General features: G+C 42.0%; 1 protein-coding gene across 24 annotated transcripts in view; it reads right to left on the bottom strand.

Annotated features, from left to right (window-relative positions):
- PLEKHA5 (pleckstrin homology domain containing A5) overlaps nucleotides 1-19,274 on the bottom strand; it is a 235,259-nt gene extending 215,985 nt beyond the window's left edge. For 12 of the 24 annotated variants that reach the window (XR_010835774.1, XR_010835775.1, XM_067008811.1 and 9 more), the window contains exons 1-3: nucleotides 19,031-19,250; nucleotides 18,802-18,881; nucleotides 16,418-16,475 (exon numbers count right to left, since the gene is read on the bottom strand). Coding sequence is in view for 22 of the 24 variants with exons in the window: in XM_067008811.1 (XP_066864912.1) it covers nucleotides 16,418-16,475; nucleotides 18,802-18,881; nucleotides 19,031-19,122 (230 nt within the window). In the remaining 2 variants the exon portion in view is untranslated. Of the gene's footprint in view, nucleotides 1-16,417; nucleotides 16,476-18,801; nucleotides 18,882-19,030 lie in introns of all 24 variants that reach the window. The other 12 variants (XM_067008813.1, XM_059082722.2, XM_059082725.2 and 9 more) reach the window with 3 other exon arrangements.
- Between the last annotated feature and the right edge of the window lie 385 nt (nucleotides 19,275-19,659).

Genomic DNA, 19,659 nt, shown 5'->3' with positions numbered 1-19,659 from the left:
GAACCGAAAATCATTCACATAAGAATAAAGGGAGTGGGGGGTGCGGGTGGGGGCCTGACTTGACATAGTAGAAATCTAGATTATTAGGTAAATGTTCCAAATGGACATGGAATTCCTCTGTGTAAGAAAAAAAAAAAAAAAGTCCTTTTATCATTCTTTTCTGAAATACAGAAATTCCTTAGTGTGAACTGTTTCTGAGAAACACATCTATTCTTCCAAATTTACAAAGGATTTCGTTTGTTTTTTTGCATACTGTCTTCTACCCCTCCAAGAGTTTTAAATAAGTTTTTGAAAGTGGATATAATAAGTAAGCATGCCACGGCCCCTTCCCACTCATCTGGGTCAGCATAAAAGGTTTAGTGAGTTGAACTGGACTAGGCCTGTCCTGCTTTTTACCCCATGGGGTTGTTCTGAGAATCAAAGGAGAGGGAAGGAGGGGAGAGTATTCAGAAGGAATGTGACCTCGCCTGGCCCACTGCCCACAGCTCAGTCCCTGCCTACTCAGGCCACTACTGGTCATGGGCCGGCCTGGCCAGCCAGCAGCACGGGCCTGAGAGCGCCTGTTTTCCAGCACCGTTGCAGAGCCTGAGCGTCAATACTTGTAAAATATTTCAAACCTATATATTTACACAGTTGCAATCCCAATTTTCTTATTCTTTTTTATTAATGATAAGGGGTTCAGTTCTTTTATTTCTCCTCCCTCCATCCGCTACCTTCTACAGACAATAATAATTTTACAGTAAATTCATTTATTTTTTTTAAAAAAATTATAAAACACATTTCTTAAAAACAGCATTATCCACGTTCAAAACTGCCTTTTCATCATCACTCCTGGGTACGCTGTATCATACACCGCCTTCCTCATAATTCAGTTCCACCACCGACATGAGAGACCCTACCGTTACAATGCCTTGAGTTCTTCACTATCTTGGAGAATATATTCATGCCAGGTCCTGCCTTTTCTCTGCAGCCCTGGACAATAGCTACTTTACTCTTTCAAGAAAGTCTTCCTTAGTGCCACTGGGTATTTCACAAATAAGCCGATTTCTAATTCCTAAATCACAGGGCTTTCTTAAATAGAAAACATTTAAAAAACCAAACATGTATATTATTAAATGTACATACACCATCAACAACAAAACTTATTGACCATCACGTGTAATAGTTTCTACCTTCAAGAGGTTTAAAATCTGCACACGATGAAGACTTAAAATATTTCTGAACCACAGTTAGTAGGCCAGCCATTTTCAACTGTTTTCCAGCATAAATGATCCTGAAGTATGTTGTCTTATATACACAATGTTATGACCTTGTAAAATAAATACCCAGGTATTTCATATGTACCCCACGTTTTACAGTTTTTCAAAGTTTATTCACATAGAGTAACTCACATCATAAGCCTATAAAGCAGGCAAGACAAGGACTAACCCTCTCTCTCCATTTTACACATGAAGAAACTGGTTCTTAGTGAGAGCAAGCAATTTTCTCCAAGTTGTATGGTTAATAAAGGTAACGGAGCCAAGGCCTGACCCTTGGCTACTTTCCACTTCACCAGAGTACTCAGTGGCCAGGGGCTTACAGATATGCACACTGCGGTCACAGAACAGAGAGCATGCTCTTCTTGGCCAACCTAACTGGCCTGCAAAGGGCCTAAATCATATTTCGCTCACAGCTCCTGATTTCCCAGGTGAAGGCACACTAGACTGTACACTGGGCTGTGGACCGGTTAGCACCCCTATTTACACTTGTTTTTAAAACACAATAAAACAAGGACAAAATAAGCTTTACTAAGATGTAAGACACAGACTGACAACAATACACGTGTATAATCTATAAATAAATAGACATACAATGAGAGTATATAACCAAAAACGTTTTACTTATCAGGGTGCACAGTAAAAATACCTTGGAGAGCTCTATTAAGCTAACTGGCTCAGATATCAAAAATACAAAAAAGTACATAATGACATAAATCATTAGGAAAAATAGCAATAGAAAAATAGAGAAAATATATGGAAGAGGCAATTTGTAGAAGAGACTCAAATAAGCAACAGATAGAGGGAAAGATGACAAGCATGGCCAAAACCAACAATGTGCAAATTCAAACAAGATACCATGGGCTTCCCTGGTGGCGCAGTGGTTGAGAGTCCGCCTGCCGATGCAGGGGCCGTTGAGCCTGCGCGTCCGGAGCCTGTGCTCCACAACGCGAGAGGCCACAGCAGTGAGAGGCCCACGTACCGCAAAAAAAAAAAAAAAAAAAAAAAAAAAAAAAAAACAAGATACCATTTTTGTCCATTAGATTACTCAAAACTTAAGGCTGGTAACACCAAGTGCTGGCAAGGATACAGGAGACAATAATCCTACACACTGCATGAGGCGAGGACAAGATGGTAAAGATTTTTTGGCAGTTGGCCTAACTGTAAACCACAAATAGTAAAACCACAAATTAATCTGAATGTGACTGTCGAAGGACTCCAACAGTCGGACCAACTCCAATTCCAAAAGGAATGTAGGGGGTGAATGCCCTGTTTTCATTTGGGGCTTTCTGATTCATTATGTAGTTTTGCACAATGTGTCACTTTCTACCACTTTCCTATTTGTTGTGTGTGACTCCATGAACTTCGTGAAAAATACTGCTTTTCATTAATCTTATAATTATGCATTTTAATCATTTCAATATTTTCAGACCCTATTTATGGTGTTTAGCAGGATTTTACTATGTTTATCAAAAGCTAAAATACATATACAGCCTAACTCAGCAATTTCCACAACTATTTTATAGAAACATTTGCATACGACCACAGTTTATGTATTGGTATGTTCATGACATTTTTAGAAACTGAGAAAAAAAAAAACGGAAAAACACTAAAGGTCCAACTAAATAATTAATGTCCAGCTAAATAATTAATGAATATTTTGTAGTTACTGAAAGAATGGTGTTGACTTCTAAGTACTAATACGAAAAGATCTAAGGTATTAAATGAAAAGGAAAAGTCGAAGAATTGTACTTATAGGACAAAGTCATTTTGGTAAAAATAAATGAATAAATGAATGTATGCATGTATGGGTGTGCAAAGAAGGGGGAGGAGGACAAACACCAAACTGCTGACACACACAGAACCTCCTCTGGGGGAGCAGAGAACGGGGCGAGAGGGAAAAGGATAAAAGAGACTCCGCACTACTGTATCAGGAGGAATAGTAACATTTTCCTGTAAGTCTCCCTCCGAATGCCTGTTGGGAACCGGGCTGCACAGCAGGAGGTGAGCGGCGGCCAAGCGAGGCCGCTCCCCATCGCTTGCGCGTTACCGCTTGAACCCCACCCCCCACCCCGTCCGTGGAGACTGTATTCCGTGAAAGCGGTCCCTAGTGCCAAAGAGGCTGGGGGCCACCGGCATAGGCCACAGTGCCTACTCGTAAATATTGCTGCTGATAATACTGGTTAAATCACACGAGTAAATCCAAGGATCAAGTTCACAACCCAGTCAAGCTCTTAAAAATCACACAATCACACATGCAAATACGTGTATATGTGAGATTATGTCTCCATCCATCTAGCCACCCACCCACCCATACCATGACCTTGGGCACGGTCGTAGTCACTAGTATAGGTACTTGCTCCTCATCTGTGAACGCTGCTACGGCTTTTTCACTCAGCAATGGGAAAAAGCAGTCCTGGTGTGAAATACGGGTATCTTGCAAACTAATCTAACAGAAGATGCCAATTATTGGTATCTTATACTACCAGTTGTATTAACTGTCAGTACGAAACCAGGATGAATAAAAGCTTAAGGCTCACTTTACTCAAGTACTCCAATGTTTTTAAAGTATTTGGGCTTACATGTAAGCTCTTGAATTGCCCTTCGTGTTTACGTTTGTGGCTTTATGATATAAATTCAGATATTAAATTAAGGATGGTAAATACACCATGATACCAACCTCCTCACCTAAGCCCTTGCAAACATCATTAACTTGTCACAATACGCTTGCCTACTGATCCAGGAGTTGATCTCCAAATTCTTCTAAACACAGTGCTCCAAAGGGCTATTGCTCATCAATTAGAGTTGCAATGCTAGTTGAAACTTATTTACTATTTCTGGTAATCCATTACATCAATGGTCTGCAATGAACCACATCTCCTGGTATTCACAGGCTTGTGTAGTTCTCTCCCACTTTTGATTTTGGCCTTGGTCATGTGACTTGCTTTGACCAACAGGACATGAGCAAGCATAATGCAAGCAGAGGTTTTATAAACGCTTGCACCCAGGGGCTTGTCTTCTTGGAACATTCCCTCTTAGAAGCCAGCTGCGTTGTTAGCCAGAAACTCTAGATAAGACTACTAAGTGACGAGAGCCACGAGGAGAGAAGACACGGGATATTCCAGCCAAGTTGCAGCTGAATGTATCTGCAGGAGGGCCCTCAGTTATATCACAGGAAATAGAACAGCCTAGCTGAGCCCAGTCAACCCAAAGAAAGGTGAGAAATTATAAATCATTGTTGTTTTAAGCTACTAAGTTTTAGGGATATAGTTGGTTATGTAGCAACAGATAACTGAAAGATTAATCCCTGTTCCAAACTATCTGAATCACTAAGGACAACCCACACAGATTCGCCATCAGTTACCTTCAAATTTCATCTGTCCAGAGTATTTATTGTAGGTATGGAGAAACAGGGACACTTTTATACACTTCATATACTAAGGGGAGAACATAACTTTGTACAAATCTCTTAGAGGGCAATTTGGCAAAATGTTAAGTAATGAACCTTTTAAAAAGCTCATACCCTATATCCCAATAATTCCAAGTCTAGGAAACAGACATGCATATGTTATATAAGGATTTTTCTCAAAGCAAAAAGTTGGAAACAACATAGCCATCTAAAAATAGAGGGACGAGGGCTTCCCTGGTGGCGCAGTGGTTGGGAGTCTGCCTGCTAGTGCAGGGGACACGTGTTCGAGCCCTGGTCTGGGAGGATCCCACATGCTGCGGAGCAACTAGGCCAATGAGCCACAACTACTGAGCCTGCGCATCTGGAGCCTGTGCTCCGCAACGAGAGAGGTTCGCGCACCGTGATGAAGAGTGGCCCCCGCTTACCACAACTAGAGGAAGCCCTCGCACAGAAACGAAGACCCAACACAGACAAAAATAAATAAATAAACAAAAGTGTTTTTTTTTTAAAAAAAGTTATAAAAATAGAGGGATGATTAAACTATTATATATTCATAAGACAGAACATCAGAATTATTAAAAAATCTTCCATTGAATAAATATATAATGACATAAGGACACACGATATAACTTTAATGAAAACAGCATTCGACACAGTATTAGCAATAAGACCCAAATCTTTAAAAATATTTTTGCATATATACTGAAATATTAATAGAAATTTCTCTCTGCATAATGAGACCAGGTGATTTTATTTTATCCTTCTTTATACTCTTCAGTTTTTTCCAAATGTTTTAATTCTATAATCAGAAAGAAACACTTAACATTATAAAACAGGTTGGAAAAAAGGACACACAAAAAGGACACACACTAAACACAGATTTGGAATCATTCTCTGACATTTCTTTACTAAATTTTTTTAAATGCCATCATTATTAGATACATCTATATATTCTGTGATAGATTAAATTTTTCAAAATAAAACTGGAACAGATGAATTTTCAGAGAAAAAAAATTGACACTAAGTTTAACAAGTTACTTTCCCTCCACCATTGCTTTGTATACTGTGAAAACTGAGCAAGGAGTAATTCCTTGTTTCTTTTTTCTTTTTTTGTTTTTTTGCGGTACGCGAGCCTCTCTCACTGTTGTGGCCTCTCCCGTTGCGGAGCACAGGCTCCGGACGCGCAGCCTCAGCGGCCATGGCTCACGGGCCCAGCCGCTCCGCGGCATGTGGGATCTTCCCGGACCGGGGCACAAACCCGCGTCCCCTGCATCGGCAGGCGGACTCCCAACCACTGCGCCACCAGGGAAGCCCCCTTGTGTCTTCTTAAGACTCTGCCATACTGTCCTATTTTACTAAGTTTTAAATTTTAGGTTAAACAGCTTCACTGTAAATATTTAATAAAATGGGTATTATATGCACCTTCAACCAAGTTCAGCAAAAGCTAATGGAATTCACTCAATATGAAGTCTAAAACTATTTTTCATCTCAGAGGCAAATTCTCTCTTTTGAAGACCATGTCTATTCCAAAGAAATAATATGTGTAAAGAATCTCAGTCACTTGGAAGGGACGGGGGAAAAAAAGCATGTAGAACATCCACAGGAGGCATGTAGCAAGCAAGTCTGGGTAGCATTCCTCAAGCACTGACGCTGTGTGGGAATTACTCTCTGAAGTGGCCAGTGATTTCAGAAGAACCAGAGGGAACGCCTGGCCCACTGTAGCAGGGTGGAGTTTTGATCACAGTGAGGCTGTACTGTCACTTGTACCAAATCAAAGTTGGTTTCCTCAATCCCCCTTGCTCAAGGCAGCCAGTATAGGATTGGTTTCTATTGCTTCCTCCTCAGAATTTAACTCTTCCTCTTCATTCTCCAGGGTCCAGGCCTGAACCAGCCTGCGTGCATCTTCAACTACTTCTTCTTCAATGGAAGGCAGAAAGCATCCTTGAAAATCATTGATAATATCACTTCTTAGGAAGTCTGCAGATGCTCAGGTTCATGGCCTTCCTGGCCTTTAGCACTGTGCACTGTATACAAGGGAGGAGCAGGAGATCTCTGATCACGCAGCCTTTCACACCCTGACTTCCTACGTGACCGGGTCTTCCTCCCTCATCACACAGTTTCTTGGAAGGCTGGCTGATAATAATCTTGGCTTCAGCCAAGGACAGAAAATTACTGAAGACCAGAGGGCCAGTCTTCACTCTAGCAATGGGCATGAAATACAAGGTGGTCAAAGTCCTTGTCTAAGATTTTTTTTAAATTGAGGAATAGAGAAGAAACATTATCTTTTGGGTTAAAAAGCTAAAAGGGTGTAATTTGGGGCCGTGGGCAAACATTTTTCTGGTTAAGTGGAGAAAAGCTTTCTAAAAGTGAAAAAAGGGTCTTGAAGGATTCACTTGTGTCACTCCTGGAACTAATGTGGGAAAAGAGTTTGCTTTTGCTTATAATAGTTGGCTTTGGGTCATTGATATTTACAACAATATGAATCCTGACTAGATGACAAGTGAGAAGCAGAAAAGTGTCCTGGGATGTTCAGATTTGGGCAATGACTTGTTTTTCATACAATCTGTAATAAGTCTTCATTTCAAACATCTCATTGCCTATTATGTGTCAAGTGCTGGAAACATAAAGATGATTATGACACAGTCTCTGCCTTCAAGGAGTTAACAGTCCAGAGGGATTCTCTTGGGTGTTTCTGAAATTACTGGCCACTTCAGAGAATAATTCCCAAATAGCTAGGAGGCTACTTCTAAGTAACCAAGGAATTCCCCACATGGCTCTGAAACGTCTGTCACCTGTACCTCGTGAGGACTGATTTCTATGTCTCTCAGGCCTCTCCAGGACCCACTGAGTTCAGTGGTCTACACTTGCTTTACTCATACTAATGATGACTGTATATCTCCCCCATTCTCCAGACCACAGCAGCCTGAACTGTGAACGTTTCTAAACAGAAATGGCACGGTCAGTGGCAAGGTCTGGGATTCCGCTGTCTCACAGGTTCCTGCATTATCTTGGCTTGATCCTGGATCTGGTCCCACAATCAGGCCTCTGAGCAGATCCTATCTGTCTCTTGGAGGAGAATCACATAAGCCAAACTCGAGAAACAGGTGATTTCCTAATTCATCTCGGGACAGAGAGATGTCACATAAAGAGAGTATTTAAATTTCACAAAGAGCCACGTTACAAGGTTTCTGAATAGCATGGAATGAAGTTGACTGTCACCATCAAAATTCATCAATCAACAAATATTTACTGAGGAACTACTAAGAGAAAAGTTTAAGCTGAGGGAGTAAAAACACAGCAATGAACGAGCTGCTTTTCATGAAGCTTACCTACCATAAGCAGTGTAAGCAAACAGGTATTAAGCAAGCATTGACTTGATTTTAAAACGTGCTTTTTCAATATACTATCTCTGAATTAAGGATCAAGGGGTTTATTTAATATGGTTATGTCTCTCCCCTCTGAAAAGCTGTTACTATTATTAAATCAATGGCACTGATCATCGCTGGCAGCTTAAAAGAAATATGGGGTTACACAATTAAATATTTAATCATGATCCTGTTAAGTGTTAAAAAGAAATATAAGGAGAGAATCTGATGAGGGAGAGAACTTACACTGGCAGGGCTCCACTAGGCCCCCAAAGTCTCACCTTCACACAACAGTCAGACTGACCCCTTCAAAGGGCGAAGCCAGACCATGCATCTCCTCCTCTGCTCAGACCTGCGACGGCTCCACATCTCCCTCTGTTAACAGCCAATTATATCAACCAAGGAGGCCACCACACAGCCCGGCTCTTCCTTCTCTGATTCCACTGTCTTTTTCTCCCACACCCATTCCTCTTCACTCCTCTCCTGATCCTCCATACCTTGCTCTAATTTTTTTCTTACAGCATCTATATATTCTTACATACCATAAAACTTATTATATTTTCTTTGTCTGATATTCTCTCCTCCACCATCCCAGTCCCCAGAGGGTAAAGTTTTTTGGTCTATTTTGTTTAATGATTGTACCTAATTGCTAAGGCACATAATTATGAGTTCAAAACGTATTGAAGAGAAGTGAAGGGAACAAAATGTATCAGTGAACGACTGAGTAATTGGAAGACCTTTGCCACTGGGACTGGAATAATAGTCAAAATCAATTGGCTTAGCCTTGCTCTCTAATAGACAGCAGAGAGTAACTTCTGCTGCAGCTGTTCTCCTTTTGCTAAATTTCCACATCACACCAACCCCATCCCAAGTCTTTCTTTAGCTATAGCAACGCTTTCACTCAGGTTACGGTCCAATCTCAAGCCCAAGATGCTATCAATTCATCTTTCAGGTGACTCTGCACTGCTCTGTTCTCATCACTCTGTGGGGTTTTGCAGCTGAGCTCTCAGAGGAAGGCTTATTCCTTATGTTTGTGAGAAAGGCCTCTTCCACACTGGGCCAAGTCCTCACAATGCACCTGCTCAAAGCATGATGTATACTTCATAGCGTTTATCAGTCTACGACTATATATCTGTGATTATGATACTGCTGTCTCTCTCCTTAATTTAACTATAAGCTCCTTGAGAGCAAGGTCCATGTCGGTTTCGTTCATAAAACCTAAAGCACTTGGCACACAGCACTCAGTAAGTGTTTGCTGAATGAATTATCGGGTGGATGAATATGACATTCCTGGCTTGGATCTACATACTCTTTGGAGATAATTAGGTAGCTGAGATAGCATTTTGCGGGGGGGCAGGGAGGTGGTTTGTATTTCTTATTCATGAGGGAGGAACAGAAGATAATGTCGGGAGTCCCTTGGAAAGGCCAGGTATTAGCCACCTAAAATACTATGCCCTCTCAAGATAAGCAGCTCAAAAACCAAACCATCATTAACACCTCCACCTAGAGAGCTCCCCCCAACCACCTATTCCCTTATTCTGGTCAAGGGTACCAATCATTCTTGTAGCCACTCAGACACAAAGGCTGCTGTGTAACTTTTTTTTTTTTTCTTTTTGCGGTACGCGGGCCTCTCACCGTTGTGGCCTCTCCGGTTGCGAAGCACAGGCTCCGGACGCGCAGGCTCAGCGGCCGTGGCTCACGGGCCCAGCCGCTCCGCGGCACGTGGGATCCTCCCGGACCGGGGCACAAACCCGCGTCCCCTACATCGGCAGGCGGACTCTCAACCACTGCGCCACCAGGGAAGCCCCTGCTGTGTAACTTTTGACCTCTCTTTCTCTGACAGCCTCCCAGCTCAGCAAGACTCCCAAAGGCCTGTCAACTCCTCTTCAGTATCTTTGATCAACGGCCTCCTTCCTTTCCATTCCCACAGCTACCAAGCTGGTTCCAGCAACTAACTCCCAGGTTACAGCAACAGACCCAGGACGGGACTCCTCGATTCCAGGTTTGCCCCTTTCTAAACCAAGCTGCCTATATTAAAATCTCCCTTAAAACCTTCACTTTAAGCTATTAATGCTAGCCCGTGAGCCATGGCCGCTGAGCCTGCGCGTCCGGAGCCTGTGCTCCGCAATGGGAGAGGCCACAGCAGTGAGAGGCCCGCGTACCGCGAAAAAGAAAAAGAAAAAAAAGACCAGACAACAACAAACTGTACTCCTAACAGTATTCCTCCTCTGACTTCCCATTATCCTAGCATTTTCTAATCACTTAACAGCGGGTAGTTACCACTACTCATCACACATATTATACATGTCCCCACCCCCGTGAATTGATGTTATCAGTCATCTATCTCAACCCATCTGAATTCCATCCATGCCCTTAAGGCCTAGCTCAACTCCTGCCTCTTCCTTCAAGCCTTTCCACGTCAGCCCGACCTAAGTAAACTCCTTCTTCCTCCTCTGACTTCTTAAGACACCCTCTGATGGACATCCAGCATCATTTTTTATATGAACTCCAATTTACGCATACACATCTATACAAGTAAATTTTCACCATTAACCCCAACTTCTACATATCTGCTACAGAAAAATGAAAAGGTCCCAGGAGAGAGTATTGGCCCACAATTGCTGAGAAACCCCTTGTCCTTGTAGAGCAGACAGAGGTGCCTAGACAGGGATGTGTACATCCTACCAGTCTTCAAGGTCTCCAACTCTGACTCTTCCAACCAATTCTTTCTCTACTCCCCATTTCTTCCCCCTTCCTAAACTACACCAGCTTTGAGAATAAGAAGAAAACAAAGAAAGAGGTCTAATCCACATTAGGGGAAAATCATTTGAGAAATCCAGAAAGGGTTCTCCAAATGCAATCACTTGAGTTGTGGGGACTCCTCTTGCTCTATCCCGATTAACTCCTCTGGAGGGTGGAGGCCAGCAGTATCAGTACAGACACCATTTACTCAGAGGCTCACTAGATGCTGGCATTAAGCTATAGGCAGGCACTACAAGAAGGCACTGAGCAGGCGTGGTCCTGAGCAACCATCCTGGGGCTAAAAAGGACAATGAGATCCCACGATAAAATTCACTAAAGTTGGAAATCCTGTCACCCCACCCTTGAACTTAAACACATTTTATCACGGAAACACTGTTCTTTATGGTAAACTTTCCTAATCTGTCACAAAACACTCTGCTTTTCTTTTAGGAAGACGCCATTTTAAAATTACATGTTTGTTCCATGTTTTGTTTTAACGTCTTTTTCCTACTAGACTGTAGGCTCCAGGAAGGCCGGGTCTCAGTTGTATCACCAAACACCTAGAACAGTGTCTAGCACTCTTGAGTGGATGTAAAGGAAGGACCAAATTCCAAAGGTTCTACTAAAATAATACTAGTCAACAGGTTTTTAGGGGGGTGAAACAAGCTTCTATTTGTAGATTGGCCTACTAACCTAACCACTGTACTTATTTCTCTGAAATGATATTTCTGTCCCCAAGCAACCTACTTATGGAGGGACACATACTATAGGATGTTTATACTGCCCTGTATTTTTAGGTCTAGAAGGGTTTCAGCCCAGAGACCTTAATTTGAATGCTAGTGACTCATCGTGAAACTATATGACCTACAACAGGCCCTTAACCTCGTTAAGCTTCAGATTCATCCTGAAAAAGGGGTGGTGGCAGGGAGAAAAAGAAAATGAGGGCCTACTGTGAGAATTAAATTCACTGAATGCTGTGTTGAAGTGCCTCACACTAACCAAGTCCATGGGGCCCACACTATCTCCCTTTTTTAATACACTGCATGCTTTTCTCTATACTACAAACTCCTTGAAGGTTGAAATCATAGTTCAATTGTTATGCTGTACCTATCGAATCAGCATAAAGTGCTTTACACATGGAAGGATTACTTATTCTGGGACTTCCCTGGTTGCCCAGTGGTTAAGACTCCATGCTGCCAATGCAGGGGGCCTGGGTTTGATCCCTGGTCAGGGAACTAGATCCCACATGCATGCCACAACTAAGAGTTCGCATGTCACAACTAAGGAGCCCGCCTGCCGACCCAGCGCAACCAAATAAATAAATAAATTTAAAAATTTTTTTAAAAAGGATTACTTATTCCAAAAACTCTGTTATGAATATGAAAAAGATGTACAATGTTCAGGAATTGTTCTGAAACATTGTGTTGCTATATCTAATTATAATATTATAGTACTCCTGTACCAAACAATTTTAAATATCAAATATATTGCAATATATTCTCACATTCTCGTGGCAGCTATGTTCCTTGTCTTCACTCATAGTTTGACTTGTGATAATCGGTGAAGAAACAGATTTTCCTCTCACTTGCAACCTTAAATGGCTATTTCATACTAGAATTCCCATCACTGCAGATTAGTTTGAAATTCTAAGCACACATTAGATCCAACTATAGCAGATACTGAAATGAAACTTCATTAGTCAAAAATCAAACACTGCTCTATTTGCATATCTAAGAAAAAGTTCAATTTTCAGAACTTAAAATTTTAAATCAAGAAAAAAGCAATATGAAAATATAACCTCACAAAATTTACATACTACTTTATCACCCTGCAAAGACATTTTTTTGATCCCCAAACCTGCCACATAAGACAATGACCTCTAAATAATTAGAACAAAGTTTCTCACTATTAGGAGAGCATTGTTTTAAGATTTACTTAGCCCTTTAAATTAGCCATAGTCAATGACACATCCATTTTAAGCTACCATGACCTGTCATTACAGAGTCATTAAGTAATATTTCAAGGAATAAGCAGAAAGTTTTATAACCTTCAAATATATAAGATTATCTTCTGTACTTTACAAGCTAAGTTATTTGAATATTTAAAGCTACACTTTATAAATTATAAAGATCACTGGCAATTTTCAGCATTCTTCCTAAAGATAAAAAGCATGAATTAAGTGTTAAAAAGCAATATGGAAATAATCAAATTCAAACTCTGTGTATATGTATTTACACACACACAAGTAATAAAATAATTCAGAGGCTGGCTAGCTTAAGGCAAGCTTTTCTCATAAAAAATGAAAGCTAAATATTTATCTTTACAATACAGAATTAATTTTCAAATTTTAATATTTTCTGGCCAAACTGATTTAAAGTAAAATACCTTCTCTATAATACATATTCTGTTTCTGAACTGTAGACTTTCATGAAAGAACCAATTTCAAAAACTGTATAAAGTAAACTATGAAGTAAACTGATTATCCAGCTCAGATTTATACAACACAACTCTGATCAGCTCCTCTGCTGACATTAGATAGCACTGTTAACTGCTTTCACACAGCTCTCCCTGGAAGATAAGTACACAAAACACAAAATGTGGCAACAGAAAGGCGGCAAGCACAACACAGCTCTGGCTCCGCTTAGACTTATCTATGGTTATCGGCACAAAGCTTAATGAGGGAGATTAAACAGTTAACCGGAATAGGAAAGCTAAGGAACTTTCCACATTTCCCACATTATCTCTTCTTGGCACTGTGAGTTCATTATTTTGTAGAATACTGTAAATTCCCAGAATAGTATAAAATTCAAAGAAATTTGAAAGTGGGCTGGAATTGAGAAGTTGTCTTTTCCAGCCAGCCTAATTTAAAGATGGGAAGACTGGGCTCCATCCAACGTGTTAGAGGGTCAAGGCCTGTCTTCCAACTCTTCCCCACAAGAGTGCTCTTCTCCTTAATGCCCACGGGAATGCGGTCATTGATACCAAAATACTATGCAAAGATAAACTCTTCTTCTGCCATTTTGAACAAACACCAACATTTGTTCAGGAGAGAAATAACTTGAGAGTTAAATGTACTTCACTTGGGAACTAAAGTAGAAACAACTCAAGTTCTTTCAGTCTCCGTTCTTGCTCTGGGAGCCTCCCAGGAACGCAGGATTAGGAATAACAAGATGGTCAATGTGTCTTTTCTTGGCCTTTCATCTTCGCTCTTCCCCTGTGAACAAAATCCACCCTGCGCACTATATCACCTGTTTTTCTTATAATTTGAGCAGTAAACTCCTTACTTCAACTAAAAAAGAACCAACAATGAGAAATATATCCACCAACAGTCATCACTTTCCTACTGAAGACTCCTATCCTTTCTCCTACTCTGAACATTCTAAATATAGTTCATGTTCCTGCTGTTTCTCATCTTGCTGTCTTTGCAGACCATAAGTTCCAACGGCATGTTTCTGTTGTTTTATTATGTGGTGTGACAATGGGAAGAGTAATTCTTCTGACTACATCCACGATTAAAATGAGATTCAGACGTGGTAACATATGTGAAAGCACTCTGTAAATTGTGAAGTTTAAGATAAAAGTAGTGCCTCTATTATATGAGAATGATCAGGCATCCCTAATTGCTCATCACAACACAAGTAAGTAAAAAATTTCTAGGCAATTACAGCCCACATTAGAGATTTAACTAATCTTAAAAGAAATTAGTCTTCTGATATAACCCAGAAAGGAAAAGAAGTAGCACCTAACATTGAGCAAATCATGTATTCGTCAATGGTTATTTTACTTGAAGTTTAATGAGTGTATATTTCTAAAACATGCTCAATTTTAGAACAAATTACCTTCATAATATAAATTATTTATTGCTACTTTTGGACACAATGATCTGCTGTCTATCAATACCACATGATTAAAACCCACTAGTTTAAAAATGTATCCTGAGTTAAAGTAAAATTATTACCACGTTCTTAATATTGTCCTCATTTGCCTGAGAAACTTACTTAGGCATGACACTCAAATAAGATTCTAATTTGTTTAAGTCAACATAAAAGAAACTCTAATCGAAACGGCTAGTAAAACAAAAGAAAACTCAGTCTTTCTAACAGCTTACTTCTAAATTAAAACATACATATTTGGCCCACACAGAATAACATTCTGTACTGTCAAACATTCATCTAAGAATGTACACATTCACTGACATTTAAATAATATTGAGAATTGTAATGTTACTCCTATTCTGTAGATCTAGGCTTAAGGCACAGTAGTTAAAATTATACTGGATAAAAATAAATGAACTCCACCAAAATTACTGTCTTTCTTCAGAAATATCAATACTTTGTCCAAAAAAAAAAAGAAGCATCCCTTTCCATGGCAATACAAACTCACTTTAATTCAGGATAAAAATAACCACTAGAAAAAATACTTGGTGACTCTGCACTTTACTCATGCCTTGATTTTTTAGGCCATCTAACAATGCACAGCACAATCTCCAAATAAAAGATGTAAATTAAACATATCCAGAGAAGGACCACATCATGAAACTATACTCCATTCCTGTATCTTAGTTCTGCTTTCTCTATTTCTACATCCAAAAAAGCAAGCATAGCTAATACTATACATATCCCTTAACATTTTATGTAAATATCATTCAAAAAAATGTTAAAACCATATAGGTAATTATAATTTAGTGAAGTATGGCATCATCTTTAAAATGGCACTTAGCAAAATACCTTACTGGGCCCAATGTAACAGAGGTGCCTTTAGCTAGGTACCTGTTATTATTATTAAACCATTGACATCTCAACCAAATCTTGTATTTAAGCATTGTCTTTCAAGCCTCAGTTCCTTAAAATTAAACAAAAAATTTTAAAACAACAAAAACAAGCTCTTAAGTAAACAGTTTCTAATTTAAAACGAAGATAAAACCACCTTTATCTTCCCTTGAAAAAAATTTTCCTATATAATATTGCCCTCAAACATTGTCTTTGTCTCCAAGTACTATCAAGTTAATTCTGAACAGAAAATTATTTCAATATTCTACAGAATTAATTTAACATTAGGACTGGTCATTTGTCCCTTGTAAGTGCTACTGAAAGTCTTTTATTCAAACACAATTACCAGTAAAATATTTCGATATGTATTTTTAAAACTTAGATATATTTAAATAAACGGAGGCAAATTACAAACAATGCTCTAACAGATGTTTGTGAAATATTCCTTATTTATTTGCTTTTACTTTCAGTCCTGTTATTGTCCATCAAACTGTAATCTAGCTTTACATCACTTTTGCTACTTATTAATAGTTCTGGTCAAAACACACATGAACAGAATTCACTTAAAAAGAAAAAAGAAAGGTAACATACTAAAGACAAAATACTGTAATGCGCTATCACTCAAAAATATATACAGAAGCACCAAAAATGTAACTGTGGCCGTAAATGATCTAACTGCCAAATCAATGAAGGTCCAGGCAAACAACATAAGAAAACTGAGTGTCATCTTTTACCTCAAAATTCCAACACTCATAAAGCATAAAGTCAATATAATACAAAAAACCTTAAGAAATCATGATCATACCTAGACATACAACCAAAGGTTAATCACATTTGAATTACCAAGGGAAAAAAATCATAATTAAAAAAACTCACTTTATATAGTATCTTGCACCTTCAAACGTATATGCTTCTTCCCAGCCAGTAGGCAAATCTAAAAAAACATACATTTCACCATTAGTATTACTTCAATAGAACAGCACAGTAAGTTTCAAACCATTTTAATTATTCCTTTTCATGATCAGCTACTTTCATTTATTAAGTAGGTTTCTAACCCCCCCAAAAAGCATTAGACTGGTAATAAAACTCAGATATAATATCATTTTTGGGAAAATGGCAATTCAAATGTAAATCCACCAGAAAAGTATCAACAATATTAGGTTATCTGATGTAATTATACACTTTGATCAGAGTGGAGAGGAACTACACCCTGGCAGCCAAAAAAGCAAAGGGATGCCTTGTAATCCTAGGTAAGTACCCTTGAACAGTAGGCCAAAAACTCCCCCAAAACCAAAGAAAAAGACTATGCGTAAAAGGTAACACCCACTTCTTCCTAGGTGTGTTGTGTCTATGTAAGACCCTATCTTTGAGCTACATAAGTGAATCCATCCAGGAAGTGTCACTGATGAGAAAGAACTTCCTAAGTACTTAATTAAGGGGAAAGAAATCTGAAATCACATACTTATACGTACATGTGTGTTTCTACAGACTTGACTTCAAGAGATGTGAAGTTTCAAGTAATAAAGCTGGCAATAATGCAGGTGAACGATGGCACCATTCTGTGCTACATATTACTTACAAACGACCAGTGTCTTGGATTTAATCATAATACCGCTCTGAAATAAAAAAACCGATGATGTGTGTACAAGGTCAAAGTAAACCAAACCAGAGAAAAATCAAGATCATCTCTCAAAACTAAAATTAACCTGAAATCATATAATAAAATTTTCTGAGGTGTGAATGTTATCAAATCCTTAGGGGTAAACAGGATAAAGATTTATATTTCACATAGCCAAAATAATCATGGAATAATTCCACGAAACGATTAGGCTAAATAATCTAAATATCATATTATCTCTTGTGACACAAACCTGTTACTATCCGTAAGGCAAAGAGGCCATCAAAGTTGACTTACGTATGCAAAACACTGAAATGTACATTCAAGTCAAAGACGACATCGGGTAGTTAAGAAATATGACGCCGTATTAGTCAGAAATGCCTTAAAAATGTAACCTCATCATGCTTGCTATACCAGCTTTCCCCTTCCTCCTCCACCTTTTTGCAAATTTAGAGATATTAGTCACTTCGCTGAACTCCAGAATTTAATAGAGAAGGCAGGCTTGTTCAATATCCTGGCAACTTTAAGAGAAAATCTCAGAGTTGGAGAAGTATCCCGGAGGGCAAGCTCTACAGACTTCTGAAGCCAGCCTCACCTTCCACCCAAACTGTTCTCAAGCCTTTCCAATCACCCGAAACAGAGGCAGGCCAGGAAGAGAACACATGTTACGTTTCAAAGACAAACAAGTTTCGAGAATGTACACAAAGAATGACAAAAGAAAGCCAGACCAGCACTGAAGCTCCAATCAGCTCTCCTGCAGCTCAACTCACATGCAGCATTCAAACAAGCTACCCAAGGCACCAGGAAGATATGCTTCGCCGGCGACACTCTCCTACTAGGGCACCAGTGCCCACACGCAGGACACCTCCCAGCACGCCCACCGCCTCCTGGCCGTGTGTGCGACCTCAGTGCCGCCGCCGGGGACTTCGAATCTGGCTGGCCAACAACTGCAGCTGCAAATGCCTGCCCCAGTCCCGGCTGCTCCTCCGGGGACACGAGGGAAAGCGTCTAGATTTCCCAAGCCGCTCTGTCGCGGAGAGGATCGAAGCACCCCCAAACTCCTCTTCTCCTCCTCCTCCTCCTCCTCCTCCTTCAACAGCCACCTACCCACAAGTCCCACCTCGGAGGAGGAAGCCGCACAGGAGGAGGGAGGCAGCTCCCGGGGAGGAGGGGGAGGATGTGGACACATTCTCCCGGCGGACGAAAGGCAGGGTCCCGGGCTGCAGGAGGGGAGTGGGAAAGGACTTCCTAAAGGTTGAAAGGGGGGCGAGGTGGGGGGCCCTGGGGGCGCTCGGAGGACTCAGGAGTGGCCGCCGGAGGAAAAACTCAGGATCCCAGGTTTCCCGGGGGAGGGGAGTGGGCCACCCAGGGGCGTGGGGGAAGAGCAGGTTGGGATGGGGCAGAGGGCGCCGTGGGCTAGTGGCGATCAAAGGTGGGGGAGAGGGGCGTCCAGAGACTCGAGGCAAGTCCCCCGGCCCCTCTACCTGCGGCCGCCCCCGCCCGCCGGCCTCCGCCCCACCTTGCCGCCTCCCGGGGACGGCGGCTCGGGGCAGGTTGCCGGCAGGAGGTGGGCGGCCAGGGCTCTGCAGCCTCCTCCCGGCGAAACCCAACTCCGTTCGGGCCCGGCCGGGCTCGGCGTTACCTGTGCTCTGCCGCCGGTGCCCGGTGACCACGGCCTCGCCGGTGACGGGGTGCAGCCAGGTGGTGCTCTTCGCCTCCTCGCTGCAGGGGTGAGAGAAGGGGCCGAGACGGGGCGTGAGTGGGGGCACGGGAGGAGCCGAGGGGGCCGGAGAGGCACCGACCCGGCTCGCTCCCCCCTGTCGCCAGCCTCCCGCCCCCTCCGGGCCCCCGCGTCGTCCCCAGCTCTTTACTTGATGAAGAACACTCGGCCGCCCCGGGTGATCCCGTAAGTCCAGGAGCGGGGCAGGGAGCAGATCCACTCCAGGTTCAGATCCGCCGCCATGTCTGATCCCCAGCCGCCGCCGCCGCCTTCTCCTGCTGCCGCCGCGGCTGCCGAGGGAGGAGGGAGCGAGCGAGCGAACCAGCGGAGGGAGCGCGGAGCGAGCGCGGCCGGAGCGCGCCTCCCCGGCCCGGCGCGCCCCCGCGCGCGCCCTACCCCCTCGGGCGGCGCCCGCCCCGCCGCCCGGGCTGGGTAGGGCCCGCGCCGCCGCCCCTCCGCATCTTCCGCGGACGCCGACCGGCCGCCCAGCCGCGCGCTAGGGGGGGATGGGTGAGCGGCGCCGCGCCCCGCGGCCAGACCCCTCCCATCCGCGCCACCCCCCGCCCCCGCCGCCGGAGAGAAGGTTCCGAGATCGATTTAAAAAAAAAAAAAAAAAAAAAAAGCGTCCTGCCCCCCGGGCTTTGCCTGAAAGCTTCCCAGCCCCCAGGGAGATTCAAAGGGAGCTAATCCGCGCTCCCCTGATTGCTCTCTCTTTAAAACAACAGAAACACAGCATCTGAGCTTTGTTTTAAAAGAGCTATTGGATATCCAAGAGATTTT

Source organism: Kogia breviceps, chromosome 12, assembly GCF_026419965.1.
Source record: "Kogia breviceps isolate mKogBre1 chromosome 12, mKogBre1 haplotype 1, whole genome shotgun sequence".
NCBI lineage: Eukaryota > Metazoa > Chordata > Mammalia > Artiodactyla > Physeteridae > Kogia > Kogia breviceps.
Note: the sequence above shows the minus strand (reverse complement) of the source record. Positions and strands in the feature narration are given on the sequence as shown.